Below are 20,786 nucleotides of genomic sequence, written 5' to 3' on the forward strand. Positions count from 1 at the left end.
GAAATTTTGTCATAATTTGATCAAAGTCACATAACCTGTGGCTCTGTTTTTGTTACACATGCTGATGGTCTGTGGATAACATTACATTTTTCCAGCATGAAACTGAACACTTCAAATCCCTAAAGCAGGCTCAAATTTATGGTTAATAAAAGAATTTATTGTACTGGATGTCATCTGTTATATCACTCTGGGAACAGAAACTGGCAGTGAGCAGACAGGAAATATTTCCATTTCAAATCGCTTCAGTCCATGGTCTGGGGCAAAGTGTCTGATTTCAGAGAAATCACCGTGGATATCGATGTAAAAGGAATATTAAGAAGAGCATAAGCCTTTTCAAAGATATTTTTTTGCTTCGTGGTGTTTTATGTAAAAATGCTGCTTGTTGGTGTCACATACTTTATTCCAGCATTGATCCCTTAACCTTTTCAAGGCAGAAGGAAGAGTGAGAATGTACTTTCAGGTGAGTATCTGTACATACCAGGTGAACAGCAGTTTGATGGGTTGCTGTACAGTGGCCAAACTACTTCAGAGTCTCAGACCTTTGTAATTGTAATTGCTTGGGTTTTTAAGAGTACCAGTTCCTATGTGTTGGTTGGGTTCTTCCAGCTTAATGGATTTCTTCAGGTTGTCTCCTCTTCAAATGTATCAGAAGGTGTGAGATCCATGGATTGTAACTTTACTAATGGAAACTTCAAGCAGTCAGATTGAAATATTGATATGTTTTTCATGTGTTAAGTAGTGCTTAAACAGCTCTACATGTTAAAGTATTTAAAGTGTTTAAAATAATCGTACATTTTAAATGGATATGTTTTTCTAGGGGACATTAAAACCAGTGGGAAAAAAACGTTTTAAATTTTTATCTTCATCATGTATTAACAGCCTAAAATACTCAATTTTTCATTTTCATATTGTGCATTGTTATAAAAGTTTGGAACCAATTGTGTATTTCCTTCTTTAAAAGATGTGTGGCACAAGCAAAAGTATTCCTTTTTTTACAGATGCTGCATGAGACTGATTAAAAAAAAATCAAGAGAAAAGTTAATATAAAAAACCTAAAATCACATTATATGATTAATTCACCTGATTAGACACCCTGTTTCTGAGAGATTCAGTATCTTGAACATCACTTTGTGGAAAGCTCAACGTTTTGCTGCTGTAAATGTACCTTTGTTCCTCCTTCAGTGTTTTCCATATTAGGTTTGAAAGGCTTTTTTCCCCCCTAAACATCAGTAGATTATAATTTAGGTTTCAAATGGTTCTTGTCAAATTTCTATCAGCACTTCTTACCAGTTACCCTGATTATACTATTAAAATAACTTAACCTCACACCTTATTACTAATCAAAACAACTCAAGCAAATAATCCACAAATTATAATGTGGAAAAGTGCATCTATTTTCTTTCATAGTCAAGCCTTAACTTCTGTGTATCAGCTCTGCACCAAGTAAGTTATTTAGCTGTATGGGATTTTTTCAGCTTTGCAGGAATAAAAATAGAAAACAAGCCTTAATAGGGCAAGATTTATTACTTAACTTGGGCAGTTTGGAAAAGTTTTATTATCTGAGGTGTAGGCTAAAAAATTCATTAATTAAATCTGTATGTAAAAATAAAGCACTCCCCTTTTAAAGGCAGGAAAAGTTTAAACTATGGAGTCGTAAAACTGATTAGTTACTCTGAGTATCACTGAAGGGCACGAACCAAAATCTGCATCTCGTTATGCTGTGTGGTGTGTTCCCTTGAACAGCTCATGTGTTTGATGCAGGATTCTAAAATGATTTGTTTTATTTCCATATTTTTATATTTTTATTGAGATGAGTGAGGTTTAGGATTTTAGGATCCTTTCAGGTTCCTCTCACGTGGAATGGGTCTGGATGTCATTGGTGCTGCCTGTGTGGAGAGCAGAGGGATTTCTTTAGAGCAGCACAGCAGTGGTATTTTTCCTGAGGCTAAATGCACTTTGTACCATTCCTGCATTTGTCAGAGAAGGCCATGACAGAACAGACCCATATGCCAAGCCTGCATTTGTACTTCAGGCATTTGATTTTAGGGTTCCTGTCATTTTTCCCACAGTATGATTTCCTATTATTATTTATTAGTGAGTATTGAAATTTTTCACTTCAAAGGAAGCTGATTGGACTGAAAATTTAAACCTTCTGAAGATGTAGATTTTCTTTGCATGGGTTGGTGGTTTTTTGATGTGAGTGTGTTGGTTTGTTTTTTTTTTAATTGGATAATCTAATTTTAACCAATAACACAGGAACAAAAAGTGCTCCAAGGTTCTAAGAACTTAAGAAATGGGTAAGGGCAATCCTTCATGAAAAAGATTTAGAATGAAAATATTGCAAGGGCTTAAATAGTAGTTAAGCAAATGGCACCAACGAAGTAATTTAAAGCCCAAGCAGGTTGTGGTACAGGTTGTGTCAGTGTTTTAACAGATATCACATTTCATGTCAAGTAGTGTATTAATTAGTATGAAAAGAGCAGTTATGAACTGGCTCTGTATGGTACAGATAGAATGTGTAACCTTTGCTTTGGCCAACTTTCAAAAGCACTTAACATGAAATCCTTAGGAAAAATGCATCTATTAAACTGTTTCACTTGTTCAAGTGTATTACAAAGTGTGATATCCATAGGGTGTGAGTTTTATTAGTGGAAACTGAGTGCAGTCAGGCTGGAGTTCCAGTACCATTTCAAACTTTAAATATCTCCTTTAAATATTGTATCTAGGTACCCTTTTTTAGTAGTTAAAGACCTCATGGGACTTGATAGCACATAATGCCTAAAGAGTTTGCCAGTACAGATATGCTTAAAACACACAAATTTCCCTGATTTTTTTTCCAATATTAAGGTTTAGCAATACTTAATGCTTTTTGAATCCAAGTACTGAGGAGACATGAGCACACAGGAAAATTTGAATGTATTCTGTCTTCTCTTAATCCTTTTTTTCACTGTGAAAAGCCTCGACAATCCTGATGGCAGAAACTCTTCTGTGTAAAGAGATGGTTGAATCCTGAGGTAAACTTTATTCAAGTCTGGCAGTTCTCAGAAACATTCTCAGGAATGTTTCCTCAGAAAACTGTCTTTTGGATGGTTTTATTTTGTTGTGTTCAAATTCCTGGTGTTGATCATCGTTTGATGGAGCTTTTCCTACTTGTCTGTAAGTGGGGAAGCTCCAGTTTGCTTACAGAGGGGGGCTGGTGTGGTTGGAATATTTTACTACTGTTTCTTCCAAGTATCTTCTGGGTGGACAAGAAGTGTTTGTGCAGCTTTGTGTATATTTCTGACACTTCCAAATGGAGTTTTTTGGCTGCAAATATGATGGCTGTACTCCATAGAGAGTACCCAGGAGTGTATAAATTCCCTGGCAACCAAAGCTTTAAATCTGCAGCCACCAAATGAATCTGCCTGTGTCTCTGAAGTTCAACCATGTGGATCATCAGCACAAGTAAGCACTGGACCTTCTAATCCTCACTGTTGAATGTGTTACTGCTTAAGCTGTGGAGTAATTTTTGTCTTCTCTGTGGACCTGGACTAGACAGAGACTCTAAGGAGGAGTTATTTCCTAAAAGTGTGTAGTTCAGCAGCAAGAATCTCTCTTTGCAGAGATTTTGAGGAGCTGGGAGTAACAATGCACAGCAGTGAAGGAACCAAAGCCCACCTTTAACACAGCCTTGTGTCTGCAGGAAGCAGCTTCTGCAGTTTGTCCACTGACTTAGGGAAGGGAGAAAGGGAGGAATACTTGATTGCTTCCTGGAGGGATTTGTGGGGAAAAGTAATTGATTTTATTTCCATAGTTGATGTGCAAGAACTTTTACTTCTAACCAGAAAGTATTTTCCATCGTTGTGTTTGACATAATGGCCTCTTCATTTTTCTGTTTGGTTGGTTGGTTTTTTTCCCATGGACTTTAAAAAAGTCTGGAACAGTTGTCGTGCTGGTGTGTTCTCACACTGCAGCAATCTGCCCCTCGCCTGTGAGGAGGGGGTTGTATAACATGGCTGTGTATGGAATAAATGTGGTTATTCCTCTTCTGTCCCTCCTGATAATGAACTTAATGCCAAAGGTACCTTCACGTTGCTACTGAGTAGCCCATCACCTTTGAAGGCCTTGCTTCTCGTTGCCCAAGGCTCTTTAAGTTCTGTAGCTCACAAGGATGGGAACTTTGGGAGGAGATGCTTGTGTTACTTTAAAGAAAGTTGGGTTTCTTTGCTTCATCTCCTGTAAAAGCACCTTCACATGAGGTATTAAAAATACTGTTGGGGGAATCGTGAAAGGTTCTTTAGAGCTAGAACATGGGGGTTTGGCAAGTAAATAATTGGTTATTCCTGGAATAGAACCATACAGCTTACAAATTCTCAGTCCTAAAAGCTCACAGATGAGTACAATTGTGCATTTCTAACTCCCTTAGAATAGGTTTTTACGTCCAAAATAATTGTGTTACTTCAGAGGGAGGGATTAAGATGGAAAAATCCCAAATTCTATCTACTTTAAAAGTTTTATAAGTTCTGTGGCGCTTTAATCAGTGGAGTTATTGCTAAATTAACCTGCCACCAGATCCTCCAGAACCAAAACTTTGGTCTACTTTTATGGATGTCCTACAAAACCGACGTATATTGGTATTCTTTACAGTCCTGATCTCCTGTGGATATGTAATACTTTCTGTAGTTGTGCCTGGATGTTTCATTTGTGTAAATGAGAATTAAAATTAGATTTCTAAGAATACTAATTTCTTATTTTCTGACTGCAAACTCTTAAAGAATTTCAGTGACTTCATCTCAAATAATACAGGAGAAGGATTAGGAAGGGGAGGGAAACATTGTGTGAATACACCAAAACAAAATAGATATGCTATGTCAAATTTTTCACATTCCAGCCTTTATGAGATGTTCTGCTTTAAAGATTTCCTTGCAAGCAGCTGTTCCTATCACTTTCAGAAGTTACAAATTGAATAAAGTCACCCTGTACTGCAAACAGAGTATCTCCAGTCTGCTTGTTCTAGGGCTGTTTACAGTGAAAATCTCCAACACTGCAGTAAATTTCAGATTAAATTTTTGTAGGTCTAACAGTTATGAATAAAACAGTTAATCCACATTTGGTGACAGCTTCCCTCAGAATTATTAGAGGTGGTTTTGTGTGTGCACTTTGGCATTCTATTGAGAAGTGAAGAGTAAAAAACACCCTTAAATAGTCAGAACTGTGAATTGTGTTCTGTCTGAAGCTTCAAACTGAGCCTGTGAAGTCAGTGCTAGTTAGTTTTACCGATTCTCTGTTTCTTTGGATGAAACCTGAAATCAAACAAAGAGCTCATGCTAGGAGTTTCCAGTTTGAAAGGTAGGAATCTGGCAGTAGAACGTTATTAGGGAACCATCTATGACTTTGGAAATAAGTTCCTTTAGTTGTTTTCCAGGTGCCATTGCATTTGCTCAGCTTTAAAGGCAAAGACTTTCTTTTTGGATTTGCCTGGCTTGGAATTACTGAGTCATTTAGGAGAAGCAACAAACTTTTATGTGCGTAAAATCTTGAAAGGTAAGATTTGTAACTCTGAAGTATTTTTCTCCTTTGCTTTCCTTTTCTCCTGGTGCTCTGTCCTCTGAAAGCTACATAATTTCTTAATATGGTAAGCAAAATGGATGAATGAACATATCCATACCTTTTATATACATATTAATATAAATAATACATATCCATTGTTCTCTCGTGCTTCAGTCACCTCCTGAAACCTTTTCTTGATTGTCTTTTAAATGTGTTTGAAGATTTTTGTGAGACAAAGACTGTGCCTTTCAGCTTATGACTCTGTGTGCACAGTCAATAAAATGAATGAAAATATATTGTTTAATTGTTTCATGGACAGGTTAGTTTAGAAGTGCTTGAGTATAAGTTAAAATTCAGTGCTTATGCAATTGTTGCTTTAAGTGTGAGGGACCCTGTAGGCTGACTGAGATTGTGGATAACTTCGCACCATAAAAAGAAATATATTCTTTAATTTGAGTTAAATAGTGAGCTTGTTGATTTTATGGTGTGCTGTGCACTATGTTAAGCAGTTAACATGCAGAAGAGTTTTAACTTCTCTTCCTGCATTATTTCAGATATATGTTATTCTGTTTGTTGTTTACAGCACAAGTCAGTCTTTCTCAAACTAGTTTGTCTTGGGTCCCTCTGCAAGAAACTTTGACATTTGCAGCCCCCTTCCTTCCCAGTCACAATCACCATTCCTGCACCTGTCTTGGCATTGCTTTTGCTCCCCCTCCCTTCCCAAACACCTCGTCTTTTCTTCCAACTCCCCTGCCAGGGGTCATATCCCACAGTTAAGAGAGCACTACTTTAACTAGAGACTTTTGGCTTTGGTCCAAATATCCTTAGACTAGCACATTTCCTAGTGCTTGTGGGAAGTGGGCTTTGTTTGAAAATATTTCTTCTGGTAACTTTGGGGGGCTTTTTCTTTGTTTTTAGAAGGCTTGTAATTTACCAAACATTATTTGCACAAGAAAGTTGGAAAGAACTAACTGTGACAATGCAAACAATGGAAAACTTCTCAGGCAAACTTGCAAACTGCAGAAGGGAAATTGGAGCTGGTGCTGCCCCTTCTTTGCCAGGCTTTGCTGCATTGAATTCCTGAGTTAGACCCAGAGATTTAAGATTTTCACGGTAGGCAGCAAACAGTATGGATTAAACTTGCTTCCATTGTTGTTAAGTTGTGCCTCTAAGAACTGTCTGTTCCTTAAAGTAACCCAGGTCCCACAGTTTCACTGAGCAGCTGCCTGGAGTCCTGTTGCATCTGAGGAGTTGTGCTGGAAATGCTCCTTGTAGTATTTCTCCTTACAGTGATTTCTTACTTCTCTGTCAGATGGACTAATTTAAATAGAAACTAAAATAGCCAGGAAGGGGGCGTAATAAAAAGGCATTTCTACTGGTTTGCTTTTGGGTTGGGTTGTGGGGTTTTTTTTGTTCAGATGGGATAGACTGCAGTTCGTGATCTTCACCTCAGAAATCCCAAAAGACCCCCCTGAAACTGGTATACAGGCACCCCTTTCAGGACCACCTCCTCCTCTGGTGGGATTTAAGGCAGCAGCTGTTCCATTCAATATCCTTTCATGATGGGAGGAACTCGAGAAAACCCTGTCTGGTTGAAATGGCAGAAGAATTGTTCAGACAAAATGTAATTACTGATGTGGGAAGTCAACCATTAAAAACATGAATAATGTCATCATTTTGTGAAAAATGAGATATTTAATGATCATAAAAGGTCAGGACAACTCTTATAGAAGTGGAATTTGTGCATGCAATGCAGGAACATATATATCTATATCTATATCTATCTTTCTACATTTATTTATATGAAAGGCAAATCTGAACAAAATTCATGGTTATACTAATCAATGACACCAAGAATATATTAATAACAGTACAAACCCACTCACTCAGGGTTTAGAATTCATTCTGCAGTCCATGGAGTACATACAAGTTGTGTAGCAAACATCAACATGGATAATGTATTTTGTTATATTCTCTTGGAAAAAATTTAAAATGCAGGCATATAAATAATACAGATAATTAATCTTTTTACTGATGGCTCTAGAAATGTAGAATATTTTAACTTGGTTGAAAGCATCAATAAAGCTGTAAAACAAAAAGAGCAGATGTCAAATATAAAGCTTTTGGTTTAATGAGCAATGAGTATGATAAACATTGATTATTCATCTTGATGTTAGAGTTCAAAAACAATTGTCCCTTCAGTTTGCCTCATGGGAGTGTGAAATTAGGACCATGTGTGTGTTGATTAGCAACATATGAAAGATGAATCATGATTACTGTTTTGCTCTGGTGCACAAGGCTGTGCTTGAGGGGGAGTGATTTCCTACCTCCTCTACCAGATCTCTGTAATTAGTGCATCTCTCTCTGTTCCTGGGAGTGATGTTCAAGTGGTTGCCTGACAGTGCCTCTTCACACACATAAATTGCCTTTCTTGAATGAAAGAGTGTTTGCTCAACAGAATTTGAATGTTGGAAGATATTTCAGTATTATTTGTGGAAACAGTAATTCATAGAACAATTGTGAAATCACCCATCCATTTCTATCACCAGTGCTGTCTCTGGCAGGAATTGTGAGGTATAAAAAGTGTGTGTTCTAGGTTAAAAGGAAGAGGGGAAACTGCAGTAAAAATCAAGCAGATTTATTATTTCATTCCATTGTATTTAATTTATGGCTTTGATGGCAGACATTAGTTAAATTTAACTTTTCTTGGAGGCACAATTAGTTCCTGTGGTTAAAAATTTGCTTTAAGTTCTATTTCTGGAAATGTAATCTTAACTTTGTTCCTCTCTGGCCTAGTGATGGGGAGAAAGAGTTGTCATAAGTGCTTTTCATTAGTGAGCTGTTACCGTAAGTGAGGGCTGGGTATTAGAAAAATATAAACAAACAAAATTAGAGGTTGACTTCATGTAATAGTCTTTGCCTTTTATTAATACTTGTGCTCTTTCATGTTGAAAGATGGATGTTTAAATAAAATGCAATGCCTGCACATGTCTTGAACGTCTAAATGAGTTACTCATTCTTCAGGAGATGATGTGTTTTAGTGTTACTCGGATCTGTGCTGATTTAAGATATCTTGGGATCTTAACCTTAACTATTCAGGCTGTGGATGTGGGTGGAGGAGCAGATCCAACACTGATCTCTGTGATTTGAGGTGTGTGATATGTGATGGAAATTCTTGCTGGCTTGCTTGCCCAACATAGATACAGGATTTGGATCTTAGCTTATTGTGTTTTCTGTGGAGTTCTGTGCTTTGAGCTCACATAATGTGAGATTTAATGTGGATAATGCTTTTCCCCCATCCCCCCCACTTTTTGACAAATAAGGTTATTTGTAATTTAATCTGTGTGCATTTTAACGTTGATTATCTGTTTAAAGATCAGTGGACTGTAGCTCTTCCTAGAAGATGTTTTGACTGTTTCCTTTCCTATGTATTCCTTCTCTGTCCATGTGTGTAGAAGTATGTGGACCACAGGGATTTTGTAGACAAAGCTGCAGGCAATGGAGACCTGCTTTCCAGTAAAGTTCAGAGTAAATTAAAAGCTTCATGTAAATTCAACAAATGTTAGTGGTTAATTAATGATAGAATCATAGAATGGTTTGGATTGGAAGGAACCTTCAAGATAATCTCCTTCCAACCCCCTTGTCATGGGCAGGGACAATTAACTGAGAATGTAGAGCCCTGAGGCCATAACGTTGTGTTTATGGATTTAAAGTAAGAAGCTCTAAACAAGTTCTCTTAGCTATAAGCCATTTAAAACAAGGGAATGCTTCCTGGAAGAATGTATTTTTTTAAAGTCACAGCAGTAAGTACTTGGAGGATTAATACTAAAGTTTAGCATGGTGAAATTGTCTGGTAGTTTACATGTTTTAACTTATAACTGCTATGACAACTGTCTGGTTCAACACTTTAAGGCAACCCTAATTCTCTCACTTCTTACTGCAGCCTTTCTGTGCCTTTTATACACCTGGGAGCCACTTTTTACAACCAATAAGTCTGATGTGCTCCTTAAGTTCAGCAGAGTTTGGCTTATGTTATATCTGCTTTTTGCATTACATTATTAATGACTGTGCTGTATTGATTTATACTTCTACTGTTGTGTAGTTTGTGATGTCACCATAATCCCAGTAGAAATGTAATTAAAGGTGTGGTGAAAAGTGTTGCCTTTTTTTTAACAGAGGATTTAAAAAACCCCATCTAATGAATTGAAATACTTATGCCATTTTTTCTGTGGGGTTTGGTAAAATTTATGTCTCTCAAAACTTCAGCTGTAGGACAAAAGGGGGACAAGTAAAAATGTGGTGGTTTATCTGCCTTTATTAATATGAAAGTTACTTTTTTGTAATTTTTTAATGAAATAGTCATGTCTTTGTTTTGATGTAGTAGTGAGTTAAATGACATCTCATAAAGTTTAGAGAAACAGAAAATGAGTCAGAATAGAACAGGTATTAATAAAAAAATTAAAAAAAAAAAAGACGCCTTCCTGTTTCAGGAAGCCTTTTTGTACAACAGCTGGTTCAGTGCCAAACTAAATCAGAGTTAAACAGATGAAAAGCCACCTAAGAAGAAAGTGAGATTACAAATTTAACTTCTAACAATACTATCAAGATCCGAGTTGTTTTCATTCTTTAGGTATTGTTTTACTTTTTTTCTTTCAGGGTAACACCTCATACCTTGTTTTTCTTAGTACCTCCCTGTTTCTGACTGTGAAGTGACACCCAGGGGGTGCTTGGGCATGATCCTGACAACATCTAGTTACTGCTGCAGTCCTTCTAGACTGTTGATTTTTGCTGTTCACATTGTAACAGTGAACCCAGATACAATTCCATGTAAATGGCTGGTATTTTTTTAAAGCTAATGGTAGATACGGTGTGATTTGCCTTTCATGGAATGATGCTCCTTCACAGGAATCAGCATTCCAGTTTTCAACTTTGTGTCTGGTTTGGGTTGAGAGTGATGCTACATTTTGTGTTTCAAAAACAATTCCAGTGCTTTTTTGAAGGGTAAGGTATTGCATCTCTGAAGTCCAAAGTCCTTTTGGAAAGGATGGAAGAGGCAGCAGACTCATCAGGCTGTGGATGTGTCTGGATTCTTCCCTGGCAGAGCAGTTCTCCAGTTGGTCTTCAGTTTGTGACACTCAGCGAGGATGGCAGGATCTGCTTTAATAGTATTTGATAATAGAAAAGGGTGTCTGAGGTAGCATAATGGATTTCTACAATGTGCACTCCTACTGGAAAAGTTCTGGAATATAATTATCTGAATTATTGCAGTTACAAATCCACTGTTTCATTTATTCTTATTTAACATTAAAAATTTATGAAGTTCTATCATCCTCCTGCTTGCAAAATAAAAATCTACGTAAGTTCTAGGTAGCTTGCTTTATTCATATTATTTTCTTGGTGTTTCTCTACAGGGCCTGTCATCAGTGACAAAGAACAATGGACTACTCAATATCACCTTTAAATATGACAGTAAGTTGAAAATCTGCACTGTATTCACAAAAATCAAGGACTCCTTCACAGCTGTCAATATATAGCAACATGTCTTTTAGAAATGGCTCTAAGAATAGCATAAGCTCTTCAGTATTGAAGAGCTTTAACATCTAGGTCTGTGTCTGCCAGGTCTGATAGATCTTCTCCTTCTTGTGTTTCACTGGTAATAAAGCTGTCTAAGAATTTGTAATAGTTCCACTTTCAGGTTGGCCTACGTCATCTGCTCAGTATTTGACTGGAAAATTATAGAAAATTATTTTATTCTGTGAAAGAATGTAGTCACTGAAAGGTTTAGTACACACAAACTCATAAGAAAGGATTATTTTGAGCTTTGTACATCTTTTCTCTGGTATGTAATTTTAGGTGAAAATGGAATGACGTGTGTCTTGAGGTAGAAAATGTGTAGATTTTATTTGCATACAGGTAACATAAAATACAAAAATGTGTCTTTGCAAGGGTTAATATTGAATATGAATATTGAAGGATGTTGAATGGCATCTCTCCATCCAGTCGAAGCCGTTGGAACTTTCCTTTAGCTACAATCTTAAAGGAGCAGGCCAGTGGAAAACTGCTGTGGGTGTTTTTAGTGGAGACAGATGGGTTTAGAGCTGTAGCAGATGTGCTCTGTTTTGCAGCTAAACTAAGAACAAAGTAATCTCTGGCATAATGACAGTGATAAGCAGGTTGCAGCAATAATACTTCAGACCTCTTCCAACATCTGCTGAATGACTGTATCTTATTGTTGAGGTTTTTTTCAAAGGTTTTTGTCATCTTTGTTGTCTTTGTCTAAGTAGGGACTATTGACTGCGTTAGGAATTTATCCTTATTTGGGCAGTTAATGGCCATCATCAATATTAACTCAATATACATTCAAGGTCTAAATTTACAGCAGTAATGTTTGTTTTAATGCCAGTACAAGTCACAGTTTGTTTTTTCTACTTACCCAAAGAAATTGCTTCAGATGCTGAGTGTAGGTGAAATTTCATCATTAAGAACATACATCAGGTAACCGAACAATAGGGATTTGTTTCGTTCTGATCATCCTTTTGTTCCTCTATTTTTATGTCCATTTCTGAGTTTGCAATCCTTCCCTGTGAATTATTTTTTAATCTAATTTGATCTTAGTATTTAAAATGAGCAACTGTGCCAGATTGTACAAGGGTTAGGTGGTCACTACAAAAGAGGTGGTGTGTTTTTTTTTTTTAATTGTGTAAAGAAAACCAGGAAATAATACCAGTCAGAACAGAGATCCCCACATTTAGTTAACACAATGAGTCTGTTTAATTCCCAGTATGGGTTGTGTTTTTTCCATTAATTCTGGCACCAGAAACTGTGTTTAACCAAAGAGAAGTATTAACTGAAAACTCTCCTGGCACTGAATGCTTCCTGGACAAAGAAGTTACTTGAGTTCTGCAGTACTAGGAAAAGAGTTTGCAGATATGAAGACTAAAGAGCTAACATGATATGGAAATACATACTTACTGTGAATAAGCCAGGCCAGCACAAAAGAGAATTTGGCTTGCTGGCTGTGATTTTTAAAGGCTTTTATTTTGCCACACTGCAACTCTAGCAAAGTGTGGTTTATGTTTTTAAAGTGATTGGTTAGACTGTTTATTCAGGTGAAACACAAATGTTTGTATTTTTTAGTATGTCACTTGTATTCAAGTAAAAGAAGTGGGTTCCTGGAAAGTGTGATTTTTTCCATGCTGTTTTCTTCCTAAATCTGCTGTTCTTTAAAAATGGGAATCAGTGACTTGCAGTTAAACTTCAGACATTTGTGCTATATTCCATTTTGGCAAATTGTCATTTGACCATAAAATTCTAGTAACCAGGATCCAAAATCTTGGGCTTGCTATTAATTAGATCCAGACATAGAAAAACCCAGTTACTTCAAACTTTCCATTGAAAGAGATCCTCTCTCCTCCTAACAGGAAGTTCATGCTGTCACTGAGTTCACTCATAGCAACAGAATTCTACAAACAGCAGTGGAAGTACCAACTGCCCAGCTTTTGTCAAAGGCAGTGTTGTGCAAACTGTTCTATTCTTGTGTCTGGGACAGTTATATAAAAGACCCCTTGCTGTGGTTATTCATAGTAAAAAGCCATTTTCTAAGTCTCCTTTACAGTTAATAATTTTTCTTTCCTTGCCTTTAAGATCACACCTCTGAATTAAATTCAAATTTCCTGTACTGGCATATCATAGCACTTGATTTTTCATGTTTCTTTTCTACAAGCTCTGCACAGACAAAACATAGCATATAGATTATCTCAGGTTTTTTAGAATTAATCATCAGTCAGTAACGTATATAGTCAACTTCTTCTGGATTTTGTTGGCTTCACTTGTTCAGAAGCAGAAAGTCCGTTTGTGCACACACACCTTCGTGTGTAGTGCGCTCCAGAACTATTGAATTCCCTGACTGCTACTTCTCTTCCTGCCACAAAATATGAGCCTGAGTATTGTAAGGCTTTAAAAGTAATAAAATTTGGGGTTATTTGTTTTCTTGTCAAGTTCAACAACAAAGTCGGGAATGTTTTTCTTATGTTTTGTTTCCTTAATGAAGGCTGAAGTTTTCTACAATCACATGTTTGTGGAGCTGTAACTTTAGGGAATACACTGTATTTTGTGATGATAACAAGACAAAAGCAGTCCTGACTGGATCCAGTGGCAGTAAAATGGTCTACAGGGGTGTGGCTACTGAATGGACGGCGGAGAGGAGATGGATTTAGGCTGCAGGTTCTCTGTGGTCAGGATCAGGCAATATCTTGGTTGAAAAGCACTTCTTGAGCACCAGTTCTCAAGCTTTATGTGGTCTGTTGTTCTCATATGTGCCTGATCATTGAACAGTATTCTCTTGCTCTGAGCACTGTACATGCACAAAATAATGTCAGTATTCTTTTGAACAATTATGAGAAAAAGCTGCTCTCTTTTGGGAGTCCCAACATGTGTCATGTGGTATGGGCTATACTGGGGGTGTAAACTGGGGATTTCCTTGGGAATCCTGTGAACTAGAGCTTTGCAACTGGTGAAAGTGGCTGTGCTCAAGGGTTCATAAAGTTTTGTGGGTTTTTGTATCTTGAGACACAAACTTCATCTAGATTCAGTATAAAGTACTTATATTTTAGAGAAAACAGTGCACTTGCACTTTGCTCAGTAGTGAAGAAATATTAGGAAATTTATGTCAGCTAGAATGTTTTTCTTAAAGTGTTTATTCCCCCATATTTTTAGACTGTACACCTTACCTGAACTCAGTGGGCAGACACGTGATCGGGGACGTGCAGAACATCACTATCAGTCAGTATGCCTGCCAGGAACAGGTTGCTGTGATGATACTTTGGACAGCAAATGCCATTGGTAAGTAGTAGAGGGAAAGGGGATTTTATTTTTTTGTTTGAAAGCATAGCATAAACTGAAATTAATTCATTTTTTATTTCTGTAGCATTTAGCTTACAAAAGCTGTGTGTGTGTCTTTGATAAATCTTTGTTCTGCCATATGTAATGCTGTTGAAAAGATGTAATTAGATGGAATAGTTAAGTCTTGAAGAGCAATGCAATGCCTTTGATACCTGAGCCACAAAACTGTCCCAGGGTAACACTGGCATTATCCTGGGACACTCACATCACTGTGACTGAGTTTAATCATGTAATGAAGTAATTCTGTGATGAGAAAATTGTAAAGACACTGTGCTGAGATGAGTTGTGTTCGAGTAACTTGAACAAAATGGGTGTAGTTCTGGCATCAGTTACAAATAACTGGAAGTATACACACACTGGAATAAATTCCATTCCATTTAGGTCAAGTTTTCTATTATCCCATACTGTACTAGAACTAAAGAAGTTGTAACAATCACTATCACTTTAATCTAGTAGTTTCAGAAATTATTGGAAAATGTTATAAAGGAATATTTCCATAATTTGCCAGGAAAAGGTTGTATTTCTTTGCTAACAATGGAAATGTGAAGTTACTATAAAGTATTCCTGAGGGTGAAGAAGGTAATGATAAGTTAAATTGCAGTGATAATTTGGAAGCCCCAGCTGAGCTGTGGGCCCCTCTGCTCTAAGCATTGCACAAGTATGTAGTAATTGCAGCCTTTGCCAAAGACTGAATTCTGGATAGGCAAGATAGAATATGCAGGAAGAAGTGACATATAACAATGGATATTAAATACAAGCAGTTCATATGACTGGTAAGTTTTATTTTTAAAGACAAATGAAATATACTCAATAAAATACCACATTATGCATTCTGAAATATTGATCTTCTTTAAATGCCCTGCTGTTTGTAGGGATTGAATACCTGAAAGGATTTCGAGTAATACTTGAGGAGTTAAAATCAGAGGGAAGACAATGCCAGCAGATGGTTTTAAAAGATCCAAAGCAGCTCAACCCCGGTTTTAAGCGAACAGTAAGTGCTTTGTTTCAAGAAAAATTTCATTGTTATTTGGTTGTGTGAGTAGTCTCGGAAGTGTTTATCATCATAGAATGGTTTGGGTTGGGAGGGACCTTAAAGCTCATCTCGTTCCAACCCCCTTGCTGTGGGTAGGGAACCTTCCACTATCCCAGGTTGCTCAGAGCCCCATCCAGCCTGGCCTTCAACACTTCCAGGGATGGGGCAGCCACGACTTCTCTGGGCAGTCTGTGCCAGGGCCTCATCACCATTGCAGTGAAGAATTTTTCCTAATATCCAATCTAAACCTACTCTCTTTCAGTTTGAAGCCATTCCCCCTTGTCCTGTCACTCCAGGCCCTTGTAAATAATCTCTCCCTCTCTCTCATTGGCTCCCTTCAGGTACTGGAAGGCTGCAATTAGGTCACCCCAAAGCCTTCCCTTCTCCAGGCTGAACACTCCCAGTTCTCTCAGCCTTTTCCTTGTAGCAAAGGTGCCCACATCCAACTCTGTATTGAGATTCCTTATGTCAAAGTGGAATGGAGGGGTAGATAAAGAATTCTTAGTGTATTAATTTCTGCTTTTGATTGCAAAACTCTTGGCTTGTTTAAAAAAAAAAACACTTTCAGTTATGATAGTTGATTTTGAAATATGTTGCAATCTTGTCTTTTTTGTAGGAAGTGGAATCCCAGCCCTTTGTAAATTTGAAGTTTGAAACAGATTACTTTGTAAAGATTGTTCCTTTTCCTTCCATTAAAAATGAAAGTAATTATCACCCATTTTTCTTCCGAACCAGATGTAAGTATTGCACGTGACTCAGTACTGCCCTTTGGGGTGAAATGTTGATATTTGTCCCGCTTAGGTTTGGTTTTTTCCCTTATAAGACTTTCTTAAGTATTTTCAAGTCTGTTTATTGATGCAGACCACAGTAACATTTGTAATAGTGCTCAGTGTACATATTTATTCTGAATAAATGTATTTAAGGCTAATTTCAACTTCCTTTCCTGATGTGCTGTGCCTAGTGTTATCCCTTTTGTCTCACTAAGGAATGCTACTTTCAAATTAGTGGAGCTGTGTTTCTCATATAAAGATGAGAAGGGACTTGAATTTGTAACAAAGAAGTTAAGTTTGCAAAATATATTTAGTCCAGGCATATAAGAGTCTGGGGGAAAAGTGGAGGTATTCAAACTGATGAACTCCTTAGTTTTGCCCATGTTTTTTTGTTTAAATAGCATAGCATAGCATATTGATACTGTATAATTAATAATTTTTCTGTATATTTGTAGCATGTGAATTGTTGCTACAGCCAGAAAACCTTGTCTGCAAACCTTGTAAGTAAAATGTAACACTTCTTGTATTCTCATCTTACAAAAAGTTACTGTACCTGAAGAGTCATTTTTCAATTCATGAATATCTCCTCTGACAGACTGGAAGCCAAGGAATGTGAATGTTACCCAGCAGGGTTTTAACATGCAAGTGTCCTTTGATCATGCACCTCACAGCTTCGGGTTTAGATATTACTTTCTTCACTACAAACTCAAGCATGAAGGGCCATTTAAGCAAAAGACCTGCAAACAGGTACGTGGCCAGCTCTTAAAAGCACCAAATCTATTAACAGATGTTCTTATAGAAGCATTATCAACTAAATATAAAATAGTATCAGTTTTAAAATTTTTAAACTATTTGGTATTATTTATGTAAATAATAATTGTTCTGTGATAGAACTCACCAATCAAAACCAATCCATATGGACCTGGATAATATAAGCAAATGGGGAGACACTGTTCTCTCTCTTGAAAACCCTACAACTTATTAGTACTTCAAATTGTTTTATTATTTTTTTATATGTATTATTTCCTACTTTTTAATTTCACCTTTGCACCAGATTTGACCACTTAGTAGATTACCCACCTAGAGCTGGTATCATGGGGCAGCTCTTGGGTTAGGCTGTGTGTGGAATTTCGGCTCTCTGTGGTTTGTGCAGCCCTGTGTCTGAGTCTTGTTATAGGAATTGCAACTTGCTGTGTTGTCTTCCTTAACTTTGGTTATTATCCAATGGCAAGTTTGTTCTCACTGGCCAACCTTTCATCCTGAATGTCTGAAAGCTGTGGAGCTTCAGGGCATAATGTAGAGTTCATGTATAAGGGTGGGTTTTTTTTAATAATTAATCATATTTTAGTCCCACGGGCAGAGATTGTACAGTTGAATGGAGAGACTTAGTTTTACTGGTTTAAGGTGTGTTAATACAAGGGGGCATTGCATATTTGTAGATCAATGTGAATGTATTGTTTGTTAGGCTTTAAAACTATGTGAATGGCTTGCAAAGTATTCTTTCTTTGATGTAGGAGCAAAACACAGACACTACAAGTTGTGTTCTCCAAAATGTATCTCCGGGGGATTATATAATTGAGGTAATATTTATAAATTGTCTTTTGTGCAACAGCTAAATGAGAATGATAATGGAAAAATCAACTAAAATTAAAGTATTCAAATCACATTCATAAAATTGGACTTCAGGCATCCCTACTGAAGTACCTTGGGCAAATAAATTTTTTAGACGGTTCTTGAACTTTCCATAACTTCACTTCCCTGAGTGTGTAGCAGTTTCATCTGTGCCTTAAATTGAAGTGTGGACCTGCATAATTCCTGGACTTTGATTTTTATAGTTTTTTAATTGTAATTTTGTGGTTTGGTCAGTTTTTATTATACCAGTTTGTGCTGGTCTTTAGTTTTAACTTGCTGAATAAGTTTCTTCACACTTGGTCATGAAAGCTTTTTTAGTTATTTGTATAGTTAGATATAGTTATAGTTTATAGAGTTATATTGCAGAAAATAAATAAAATTCCTCTTTTGCTTTTCCAAGCTGGTTGATGACACCAATACAACAAGGAAAACAATGCACTATGCGCTTAAACCAGGTATGAGTTCTGTCTTTTAAACAAGATATTATATTTAGCTTTATTAATTTAGACTCAGTTCTAATTATGTTGGAAATGTCTCTATTTGTTCTTTGTTTGCCATAATCAAGACTATTGAGGCAATTGTGCTGGGATTTTTTGACCTAATCAAAAGAGAGTGGCCATGCACACTTGTACATACACATGTGCATCTCTGCACGTTTGTATTTAGTGGAGTTTAGATCAGTACATCACTGGAAATCCTTGTGGGAAGGTGGCTTATGTTGTATATGTGGATATGAAGAATCATATCCTTAATTGCATACAATTGATATTGTATGCAGCATAACAGTGTGGAAATAATGTAAAGGAACTGTGAGAACAGCTCAAACACATCACCTGGCTGTGTCCTTCAACTCTGAAATCAAACCAAGCCATCTGGAAAACCTGTCAGGTGAATGCTCTGCATGCCAATGGATCAGACCTGTGTTTGAGAAGCTAAACAGGGATTTCAAGATGTAGCTGCAGATACAAAAAAGCCACAGATGGAAGCAATGGGCAAAATGGACTGAATCCTAGTGGGCATTGCTTAAGGTCATATCTGCAGGAAGACTGTTCTTTCCAAGTGGCTGGTTCAGCACCCTGGAACAAAACCCTGTCGGGTCCAAATGACCACTGCGTGTCTTATCAAAACTACACCTGATGTAAAGTTGTTCTGGGGAGGTGTGAGTTGATGAGCAGCTCTTGGTACTTGGGTTGGCCACACTAATGCTGTGGTGGGGGGGGCAACCAGCATAAAACCTATTTAAACTGGAGCAGAACATGGTGTTTGATCCTCCTGTATATTTGAGAATTACCTGATAATAGTGTACTGCAGCAGTTTTGCATTCCCAGTGTGAAGATTTGATTAGATAATTGTAATACAGCTAATTTGCATAGGAATAATTGTGCTTTATTTTCCCCAGTGCATTCTCCGTGGGCGGGACCGATCAGAGCCATTGCCATCACCGTCCCTTTAGTTGTTATTTCAGCATTTGCAACCCTTTTCACAGTGATGTGCCGCAAGAAACAGCAAGGTAGGAGGGGTTATTCAGTACAGGGTTTCATTTAAAGATACACTTTTGCAACCAAAATAGTCTTAATTGGTAGGCTAATTCTAGAAATACCTTTTTCTGAAGAGCTTTCTTTTCTTTTTCTCTGTCCTTCCTCCCCACAGCTTTTTTGTGTGTTGAAACCTGTAGCAAATTCTTAATCAGTGCTTGCTGGTAATTTGTTTTAAACATTCCAATTCATTCTCTTATTTCACTCAGAAATGTCTAATATTTATTTATTTTAAATCAGAAGGGAAGTAAAACCGTGTGATGCCAATACAGTTCAGAGTGCTGTCTGGAATATTACATATATCTATTATTCCAGATTCGCTCACTTTACTGGAAGTTGCCTTTACATTTCATCCTAAGCCATCTTCCTAAATTTACTCTTTCTAAGATTTGCCTGCAGATGTTTTTCTAACTTAGATTCCAGCCCTCCTTGCTGACTTCCCTCTCCTCTGTATCCAGGAGCTGGCAAGCAGCACTTGATACATTGAGATGTTAAAAATCCATCAGCATTATAGAATTTAGAGAATCATGTGGTTTCATGAATATGGAAAAAGAGATTACTTCTCCAAGCCTCACATATCTGTGTTATCCACCTGAATTTTGGCACTGAGATACAGTGCAAGTGCTATATGCCAGCTGGGTTAAATCCTTTTACCTTCTGCTCTTCTGTAGCTATCCCTTTGCTCACAGCTAGCACAGTTCCAACAAAAACCCCAGACAAATCACTGAGGATTTGTCTACAGAGAGAGTTGTTCCAGAATACTTATTCCTGATGAATTGTTCTAAATTAAATCCCTAGATGGATATTTGTATTTTGAAATTCTCATGCTTTATTCCAAATTAGCTTAATCAGCTGTAGAACTAGATTGAATTAGTCTGGCATAAGGCCAGACTTTTATGCTCCAGCATAAAAGCATCTATGCAAGGAAAGAAACACTAATAGCTGTTTTGATTTAAATTAATCATATCTTAATTCAAATTAATGTCAAATTAATGTCCAAACACATTGTATGTATGTATACACTAGAGAGATCCTGGATGATATTCTGAAGTGATCTGTGTTCCTGGAGTTTAATTTTCTTACCTGGCTTGTGTTGTGGTTTAGTTTTTTTTTTAAAACAAGAGACTTTGTTAGACAGGAAACTCTTGATGATACATCTTTATGGCTTATAATATTTGAACAGAGACGTGAAGACTGTTGAAGCTGGATAGAGGTGAAATAACCTCATTGTATTTGTAAAATCTTTCTTGAGTTTTTTGAGTGCTACAGAAATAACTTCACATTTCACTTTGAAAGTGTGTCCCACATGTACCAACTCATAAGCTGGATAAATAGACTGTGTGCAACTTTTCTTTCCCAGGATGGAAAGACAGATCTTCAGAAAAA

General features: G+C 37.0%; 1 protein-coding gene across 4 annotated transcripts in view; it reads left to right on the plus strand.

Annotated features, from left to right (window-relative positions):
• IL17RD (interleukin 17 receptor D) overlaps window positions 1-20,786 on the plus strand; it is a 58,442-nt gene that overhangs the window by 28,500 nt on the left and 9,156 nt on the right. For 3 of the 4 annotated variants that reach the window (XM_064667621.1, XM_064667622.1, XM_064667619.1), the window contains exons 2-10: window positions 10,941-10,998; window positions 14,245-14,370; window positions 15,303-15,421; window positions 16,080-16,200; window positions 16,689-16,733; window positions 16,829-16,980; window positions 17,748-17,813; window positions 18,266-18,320; window positions 19,265-19,375. In XM_064667621.1, the coding sequence (XP_064523691.1) occupies window positions 14,343-14,370; window positions 15,303-15,421; window positions 16,080-16,200; window positions 16,689-16,733; window positions 16,829-16,980; window positions 17,748-17,813; window positions 18,266-18,320; window positions 19,265-19,375 (697 nt within the window). In that variant the 5' untranslated portion in view covers window positions 10,941-10,998; window positions 14,245-14,342. Of the gene's footprint in view, window positions 1-10,940; window positions 10,999-14,244; window positions 14,371-15,302; window positions 15,426-16,079; window positions 16,201-16,688; window positions 16,734-16,828; window positions 16,981-17,747; window positions 17,814-18,265; window positions 18,321-19,264; window positions 19,376-20,786 lie in introns of all 4 variants that reach the window. The other variant, XM_064667620.1, reaches the window with a different exon arrangement.

Source organism: Pseudopipra pipra, chromosome 11, assembly GCF_036250125.1.
Source record: "Pseudopipra pipra isolate bDixPip1 chromosome 11, bDixPip1.hap1, whole genome shotgun sequence".
Taxonomy (NCBI): domain Eukaryota; kingdom Metazoa; phylum Chordata; class Aves; order Passeriformes; family Pipridae; genus Pseudopipra; species Pseudopipra pipra.